General features: G+C 35.7%; 1 protein-coding gene across 1 annotated transcript; it reads left to right on the top strand.

Annotated features, from left to right (window-relative positions):
• Window positions 1–729: 729 nt before the first annotated feature.
• On the top strand, window positions 730–8,705 carry LOC122029108 (endoglucanase 5-like). The gene is made up of 5 exons (XM_042588060.1): window positions 730–921; window positions 1,004–1,216; window positions 1,312–1,512; window positions 1,592–1,846; window positions 8,054–8,705. The coding sequence occupies exons 1-5, from the start codon at window positions 730–732 to the stop codon at window positions 8,672–8,674; spliced, it is 1,482 nt and encodes a 493-aa protein (XP_042443994.1). The 3' UTR covers window positions 8,675–8,705.
• The last annotated feature ends 294 nt before the right edge of the window (window positions 8,706–8,999 follow it).

Raw genomic sequence — 8,999 nt, 5'->3', positions numbered from 1 at the left:
AGTAAATTAAGCATCCACAGTCAAAAAATTTCTGGCACAAGTAGAGGATCCAAGTTCAACAGATACCAAATTAAGTTAGGTATAACATTGAATCAATTTAATTGTCCTTTATCATGCATGTCGTTTGGACTTGCTCTTATCCATCTCCAAGTGAATAGGCACTTTAATCCTTCTCCTATGCATTTAATTTGATTGCCTCGAATGCAACAGTACAGACGTTAGGCTGTGTTCTAGACATCTATAGTTTCATTCCTAACTATACTATATTTATAGAGAATTTTCCTCCAAATAAAATTTGTAGCCCTTGTTTCCTTCTTTACTTTTCTATGTTAAGTAGGTTAAAAGTCACACCGACCAACCTCTTTAATTTGGTTTCAAAGCATAAAGAAATATAATTAAAATCATTAAACTTCTGCTTCTTTTCAAGAAAAAGAACCTTAACCAATTAATCAAGAAATTGAACTACATCGATACGCATTGCTTAATCTATTTATGGAGTTGAAAATTCAAAATATCAAAGCATATAATTGTGTCAGTTTTTTTCTATCACGCTTCTTTTAATTTTCTCTGTTTTATTAGGCGCATATGAGGAAACGCTAACCATGAGTGATTAATTGTAACTATCAATATTGGCAGGTTTGGTGAACAGAACATATTTCCAAGATAAATATAACTGTCGAAGAACAAGATGCAAAAGCAAAATTAACTATCTGATTAATTAACAACTTGATGGCTTTTTTTATCCCCTTCATCCTTCTCTTATTTGCCACCTCTGCTGTGTCTTCCTTGGACTACAGGAATGCCCTCTCCATGAGCCTCCTCTACTTCGAGGCGCAGCGCTCCGGCCACCTCCCTTACCACCACCACCACCGCATCCTTTGGCGCGGCCACTCTGGCCTTACCGACGGCCTCGAACAAGGAGTATTACTCCATGCTACTTCATATATATAGCTCGGGGAGTGAGTGAGTGTACATGACGCATAATTAATTTTGTTTGCGGCAGGTTGATTTGGTCGGAGGATACTACGACGCTGGCGATCATGTAAAGTTCGGCCTGCCCATGGCTTTCACGATAACCATGCTGTCGTGGAGCGTGGCAGAGTACGTCGACCGCATCACGGCAGCCGGAGAGTTGGAGCACGCGTTGCAGGCCATCAAATGGGGCACCGATTACTTCATCAAAGCTCACACTCATCCCCACGTTCTTTGGGCTCAAGTAATACTAGCTCGAACGTGATCAAGGATAAACTACATACCGATCGATCGTTAATTATAATTGACTTATTGCCGGAAATATGATTTATAAATTAGGTGGGCAACAGCGGCAGCGACCACTACTGTTGGCAGCGGCCGGAGGACATGACCACGTCGCGACAGGCCTACAAGGTGGACGAGGAGCGTCCCGGGTCTGAAGTTGCAGCGGAGACTGCAGCGGCCATGGCGGCAGCGTCGATAGTGTTCAGAGACGTCAACGCACATTACTGTCACGTCTTGCTGCACCACGCCCAAGAGGTTGGATTCATCTTAATTTATCGATTTAAATTAGAAGCAACTTAAAATCAGACCATCATCCAAATTTGAATTTAAGTAGTTATTCGAGTTCGCGGACAAGTATAGAAGAAGGTACGACGAGAGCATCGAGGCGGTGAGAGATTACTATCCGTCGATGAGCGGGTACGGCGACGAGCTCCTGTGGGCGGCGCTGTGGCTCCACCGGGCGTCCGGAAGGGAGGAGTACTTGGACTACGTGATCCGAAATGCCGAGGAACTGAACGGAACGAGGTGGGCCATTTCTGAGTTCAGCTGGGATATCAAATATGCTGGTGTTCAGATTCTCGCTTCCAAGGTATTTGCATAAATTCTTCACTTAAATTTCAATCAAAATATTTGTTTGCTTATAGTTGAAGTTAATTCCATTAATTAATGTAGCGATTGTGATATAGACCACAGCAAATTGATAGAAATTGGTTTTCTTTGTACATATACACGTATACCGTACACATCGCATCAACTCTAAATTATTACCACCAAACACCAGCCAACGTGAATGATTTTGTATTTTAATTAGCTAAAATATCAATATCAAATGCTTTCCAATGATATATCGGCATGTATTTTTTGCGTTGAAAAAGTGAAAAATGATTATATGACTGCTGTCGTAAAAATATTGACAGACGTCTAAATGTAAAACGAAAATGCTAAAGCAAATTTCTCAAACCGTCGGACATTAAGTTGGGAAATTATAGTTTCAAATTAAAGTTCACACCTTGATTAGTTTCATTTTATCTCAAGCACCCACTCTTTTCTTTTCTTTTCGTCTCGGCTTTTAGTAGTTCAGAATTTGTCTTGGACATAGTTGAGTTAGTTATTACGGATAGATATTGGTACAAGATAAGAGATTGAATTTCGATAAAATCAAGAAAAATATCCTCCCTATAGTGATCAACTGTAGCTTTTTGATTTATCTTCTCACAGATGACCGTGATGCCAATCATGTGAAGTCGTTGGGATGACATATTCTACCTTAGTAGTATAGAAGTTATTTGAAAATATATTTATTAAATTTTTATAAAAATATGATTTGTTTGTTAGAATTTTGATAGATTTAGGATGAGGAAATAAGTATATAAGAAATAATTTATATGAAAGTACGAGGATAAGAGAGAGACTCTATAAAGAGAAATATTTTTTAGTTATTATTCTTCTTCATACAAGGTTCCTATTTATACACTTAGATTTATGCTTTCACATCCTTGTACAATTAATACATCACATCATTAAATACAAGACAATTAGATTTTATTATTTTCTTTACTAATGACTCTTGTCATAAAGAGTTTCATTGAATTTAATAAGATAATTGAACTTTACTTAGTTAATGAAGAGTCACACGAAGTCAAATTAATTTTGATAACTTCCTTACATGGTAGATAAAGTCAAATTATTCTTGGCATTGTTCTTGTATAGTTGAAACATACAATTTGTCTTTGAAATAAATTTATATGCTAATATCTACCACTTTTAAACTTGTTTTTCATTAAACACCCAACAAATTCCTTAGGTATTGGAAAGCTTCCACTTTTAGAGGCTTTGTAAATATATCAGCTACATAATCACTTGATTTCACATTGAGCAATTCTATTTCTTTTAACTTAACATACTCCCTTATGAAATGAAAACGAGTATTGATATGCTTGGATCTTTATAATGAATTGGGTTTTTAGCTAAAGAAATTGTTGTTTTGTTATCTACATAAATCTTGGTTGTAGCTTTTTGTTGCAATATAAGATCTTGGAATAATCTCTTTAGACAAATAGCATGCAAACACAAGAGACTACAATAATATACTCAACTTTACAAGTCGATAGAACAACAATTGATTATTTTTTAAATACCAAGTGAATGCAGAATTACCAAGATAAAACACGTATCCAATAGTGCTCTTGTAATCATCATAACTTCCAACCCAATCACTATCATTGAAACAAAAAACTCCATATCTTTCGTTGATGAATAGAGAAGCCAATAATAAATTGTCCCTTTGATATATCTAAGAATTCTCTTAGCTGCATATAAATAAGAAGTCTTTAGAGTTTCCATTTACATATTTACTAAACCAACTTCAAATAATATATCAGGTCTTGTACATATCAGATACTTTAGGCAACCCATAGGACTCCTATAATAAGTCAGATTCACAAGATTACCTTCTCCGTCTTTAGTCATTCTAGTGTCATATTCAATGGGCATATCCATAGGATAACAAGCTTCTATTGAGAATTTCTTCATAATCTCTTTGGAATATTTTTCTTGTGATACAAATATTTCCTCTTCTTTTTGTTATACTTTAATGTCAATGAAATATCTTATCAATCCTAGATTTGTCATCTTAAACTCTTTCTCCATTGATGACTTGAATTCTCTAATCATGGAGATATTATTACTTATAAAAATTAAATCATCCACATAAAGACATACCAATAGAATATCTTCATATGAATTCTTCTTCAAGTATAACGAATGCTTATCAATTCTTGAGTTCCAAGCTCTAGGGGATTGCTTATGTCTGTAAAGAGCTTTCTTTAATTTGTATACATTTTCTTCTTGCCCTTTGATGATAACCATGGCGGTTGCTCAATAGAGACCTCTTTTTCAATATTTCTATTTTAAAAATAAGATTTTACATCCATTTGATATATCTTTCATCTTATTTGAGTTGTAAGAGAGATGAGTAGTCTTTCTATTTCAAGCCGAGCTACTGGTGTGAAGACTTCTTCATAATAAATCTCATACTTTTACTTGTATCCTTTAGCAACCAACCTTGTTTTGTTCCTTTCAACTTTTCCTTTTTCATTTGTCTTTGTTTTGAATACCCATTTGACTCCAGTAGCTCTGTCTCTTTGTGGAAATGAAATGAGCTCCCATGTATTATTTTTCTTTATAGTATGAATCTCTTCTTCCATTGCTTTTCTCCACTTTGCATCCTTGGAAGCTTCTTCATAAGTTATAGGATCATATTATGCAAATAGGTACAAATTATTAAGAGCAAAGTCGACATCAATCACTCAGCTAGAGTCATATATGTCTTGGATGCTCTTCATCTTTTTCACAATTAGATTGTTTGAATCATCACTTTTTGACTGAGTATCAACGTGTTAAGTGATGATACTTCTTCACTCTCTCCTTTCTTGTCTTTATAATCTTCTTCAAATGAGATTTTCTTCATGTCGTTATTATTGTTGTTGTTCCAATTCCATGTTTGTTCTTCATCAAATTCTACATCTCTTGATACCACGAGCTTTTGAGTTATGGAATTCTACAATTTGTACCCGCTAACATTCTAGTAATAGCACAAGAGAATATATTTTTGACATTTTATCTTCAAATTTTGTCTGCTATTCTTCTTGTACTTTTGCATATACTATGCTCCCAAAAAAATATAAAGATGATCCACCCTTGGTTTGTGTAAACTCGAAGCTTCCTCTGGGGTGATGTCTCTAATTCTTTTAATGGAAACTTGTTCAATAAGTATACAACATAGGCAACAATATCTCTCTAAAATTCTTTTGAGATATTTTTCTCTTTTAACATACATCAAATCATATTTAGAATAGTTCAATTGTTTTTTTGAAACATCATTTTGTTGTGGTGTTTGGGGCATTGTGAGTTGATGAAGAATACCATTTTCCTTGCAAAGTTTTTCAAACTCCAACGATGTTTACTCACCTCCTCGATCAGTTCACAAACATTTTATCTGATATTCACTTTGTTTTCAATCAAAATTTTAAATTACTTAAATTTGGTGAAAACTTCTTTCTTCTCTTTTAACATATATACCTAAGTTTTTCTATTATAATCATCAGTAAAAGTCAAGAAATACCTATTTCCATTAGAAGAGATAAGTTTGATGGGTCCACAAATATCAAAGCACACAAGTTCAAGTTGTGAAGATGCTTGCCTTAGATTGTACTTGTTGAATGACTTTCTCTATTGCTTTCCTATAACATATATCTCAGAGCTTTCAATCTTCGATAATCCAAATACCATGTCATTTTTTGAAAGTCGGTTTAATGCCTCAAAATTCAAATGCTCATATCAAAGATGCCAAAGAGTGAAACTATCTATAGTGCTTGCCTTGAAGTAATTCTCTTCATTATGCTTAACTTCAGTGAGAACATTATGTTCTTGTCCATTGTGACATGAATATAATAAAATTATTACTCTTATCATGAATATTAAGAGTCAAGTCCTTCATTTGTATATCATATTCTTTCTCTAATAGTTGACCAATACTCAAAAAATTATTTTTTATATCAGGAACATAATAAATATATGAGATGCATACTTCCTTCCCATTTTGTAATTCAAATAGAATGTCATCTTTTCCTTTAATTGACCTTTGTGATAGATCTCCAAAGGTGATATTGCCTATTGGTCTCTCAACAAACTTTATGAACAACTCATTTCTCCCACATATGAACCATGTAATAGGCTGAACAAATTCTAGCCCATTGCATGCCATATTCAACAATACAGGTCCTTCATTGTCCACCTCCTTATTAACAAAGTTTACTTTTTCTTCTCTATTATTAGTGTTATACCAACATTCATTATAATGATGACCATACTTCTTGCAAATGTGACATTGAGATTTAGTTTTATCATACCTCCATCTAATGTTTCTACCTTGTCCACAACCTTGACCTCGGCTTCCACCATAGTCTCTTCCATGTCCTTTTTGATTATCTTTATTTCCATCGTTCTAATTTTGAGTGTGCTAATTTGAGTCAGAAGTACGACTACCTCTTCCTCTCCATGTAGATTCTCTTCCTCGTTGAGGACCTCCTTTGAATGATTCATTCTGCTTGAATAATTGTTTGGCTAGGAGTGCCTGCTCCAAAGTTCTTCTTTTACTTTTAGTCAATATTCTTTGTTCATGTGCTTGAAGGGATCCCATAAGTTCATCCACAACCATTACCTCCAAACCTTTTGATTCCTTGATCGCCACCGCTACAAAATCAAACTTCATGTCTACAGACCTTAAGATCTTTTCAACTACTCAAGCATCTTTTAGCTCCTCGCTACTTCTTCGTATTTGATGAACAATGTAGATAATCGGGAGAATTAATCAGAAACTATCTCTCTCATAGAACTTATAGGTGAATCTTTTTTACTTTATCTACTCCATTATATGTTGTCTTCAATATCTCCCAAACTTTTTGTGATATTGTTGCTAGAGCAATCAATTCAAAAGCGGTTTCATCTACTCCTTGATAGATAGTGTATAAGGCCTTCTTCTCTCTTTTCTTCATTACCTTAAGAGCTTGTTCATTTTCATTGCTTGTTTTGGCTATAGTATAGCCGACCTCCACAAGATCCCATACATTAAGGGAACCTAATAGAGTCTCTATTTGTATACTCCATATTCTGTAGTTATCTTTGGATGACATTGACACTTGAAGGGAGTTCGTCGAAGCCATTGGTGTATATGACTCTGATATCATATTTGTTAGAATTTTAGTCGATTTAGGATGAGAAAACAAGCATGTAGGAGAAAGAGACTTTGTAAAAAAAAAAAAAGATAATTCTAATTAGCCTCATTGACTATCTCTAGGGGTGACTGACTTGACCCCATGGAAATTTTCCACCGACTATCAGGGTAATCAGGGAAAGCAAGTAGTGGCCAGCCCAGAAACCTAACATGCTTTAGTTGTGCCTCCCATTTGGAAAAAAAATTTCTACAAATATGTCATAACTAGGGATCGAATCATAAGTGTCTGAGTGACAACCTGGATATCCTACCGTGGTACTATAGCCCGAGGATAGCAAGAGACTTTATAAGAAAGTATGAGGATGAGAGAGACTTTATGAAGAGGAATGCTTTCTATTTATTATTCTTCATCATTCAAGGATACACTTAGATTTATGCTTAGCTTTCACATTCTTCTAAAATTAATACATCACATCATTAAACACAAGATAATTAGATTTTATTTTTTCCTATACTAATGACTTGTAATAATGAGTTTTATTGAACTTATTAAGATAATTGAACTTAGTTGATAAAGGGTTACATGAACTTAAATTGATTTTGACAACTTCCTTTTATTGATAAAGTCAAATTGCTCTTGACATTGTTCTTGTATAATTGAAGAAGTCATTTATCTTTAGAATAAATTTACATGCCAATATTGTTTGGTATATAAGAAAATCTAACCAGAGAAAATATATATATATATATATCTATATATAAAATTTAGTTAAACCATCTGGACGGTATCAGAAGTGGATTGTATAAACGTCTGGCAATACTAATCCAAAACCTCTACATTGATGGATGTGTTACACAAATCTGGAAGATTACATAATTTATCAGTAGGCCAGGCAACATGCCTGTCAATTGATGGTCATCTGCAAATTTAAAATTTTCTCTAATATTTGATCGTATTTCATCCCTAACTTAGTACTTGTCAGTGAATATTGAACATAATTGCTATATATTTCTTCATAAACTTTTTACAGCAAGTTCACCAAATTAAAAAAATGTTGTCAGCTGTTGATGGAAAAACGGCAGCTTAATGAGGATCAAGTGAGAGTGCTGGAGCAGTACATGTCCAAAGCCCAGTACTACCTGTGCTCCTGCCTCAACATGAACCAGGCTGGCGACAATGTCTACCGCACCCCCGCCGGCCTTCTCTTTGTCCGCTACTGGAACAACATGCAGTACGTCGCCGGCGCCGCTTTTCTCCTCGCAGTCTACTCTGACTACCTCGACGACGACGAGGCGTTGCATTGCCCGATGGGCCCGGTGAGCCGCGAGGAGCTTATCGGCCTGACTAAGGCCCAGGCGGACTACTTGTTGGGGTCGAATCCAGCGGGGGTAAGCTACCTGGTGGGCCACGGGTCGGAGTTTCCACGGCGGGTGCACCACCGGGCTGCATCAAGCGTGGCGTACAAGGAGGATAAGGCGTTCATCGGGTGCGCACAGGGGTACGACGATTGGTACGGCCGGCGGGGTCAGAACCCCAACGTGATCGTCGGAGCAATCGTTGGAGGGCCCGACAAAATGGACGCATTCAGTGACGAAAGAGGCAACTACATGCAGACGGAGGCGTGCACGTACAACACCGCGCCCATGGTGGGCGTGTTCGCCAGGCTAACTCCGCTGCGCTAGCCAACAGCGTGTTCCACTTATGTTATACTTTTCTTCTCCATATTTTTAAAATGGAATTTTGATCACAATAAAACCCTTTTAGAGTTAATCTCAGTCTCAGTGGGCCAAAACCGTGGAGATACACCGAGCATCGAACGGAGATAAATATTTCTCTTATACATCTACGTCGGTTATTATTTAAGAATTAATAATCATTAATAATTTATTTTTTCTATTGATCTTGAGATAAATTGATAGGGCATGGAGTTACCAATCTATTTTTACTTAAAAGATATTTTATTTTATTTTTTTTTATCTCATGATCGACGTAGTTAATATTTACTTT

Source organism: Zingiber officinale, chromosome 10B, assembly GCF_018446385.1.
Source record: "Zingiber officinale cultivar Zhangliang chromosome 10B, Zo_v1.1, whole genome shotgun sequence".
NCBI classification, from domain to species: domain Eukaryota; kingdom Viridiplantae; phylum Streptophyta; class Magnoliopsida; order Zingiberales; family Zingiberaceae; genus Zingiber; species Zingiber officinale.
The sequence above is the reverse complement of the archived record's forward strand: the minus strand, read 5'-3'. Positions and strand labels throughout refer to the sequence as shown.

Bases quoted from the DNA above. Each gene is read 5' to 3' on its own strand.
- LOC122029108 (XM_042588060.1), top strand. From the start codon at position 730: ATGGCTTTTTTTATCCCCTTCATCCTTCTCTTATTTGCCACCTCTGCT. The intron at 922-1,003 runs GTATTACTCCAT...TGTTTGCGGCAG, and splicing joins CCGACGGCCTCGAACAAGGA to GTTGATTTGGTCGGAGGATA. The intron at 1,217-1,311 runs GTAATACTAGCT...TTTATAAATTAG, and splicing joins CCCACGTTCTTTGGGCTCAA to GTGGGCAACAGCGGCAGCGA.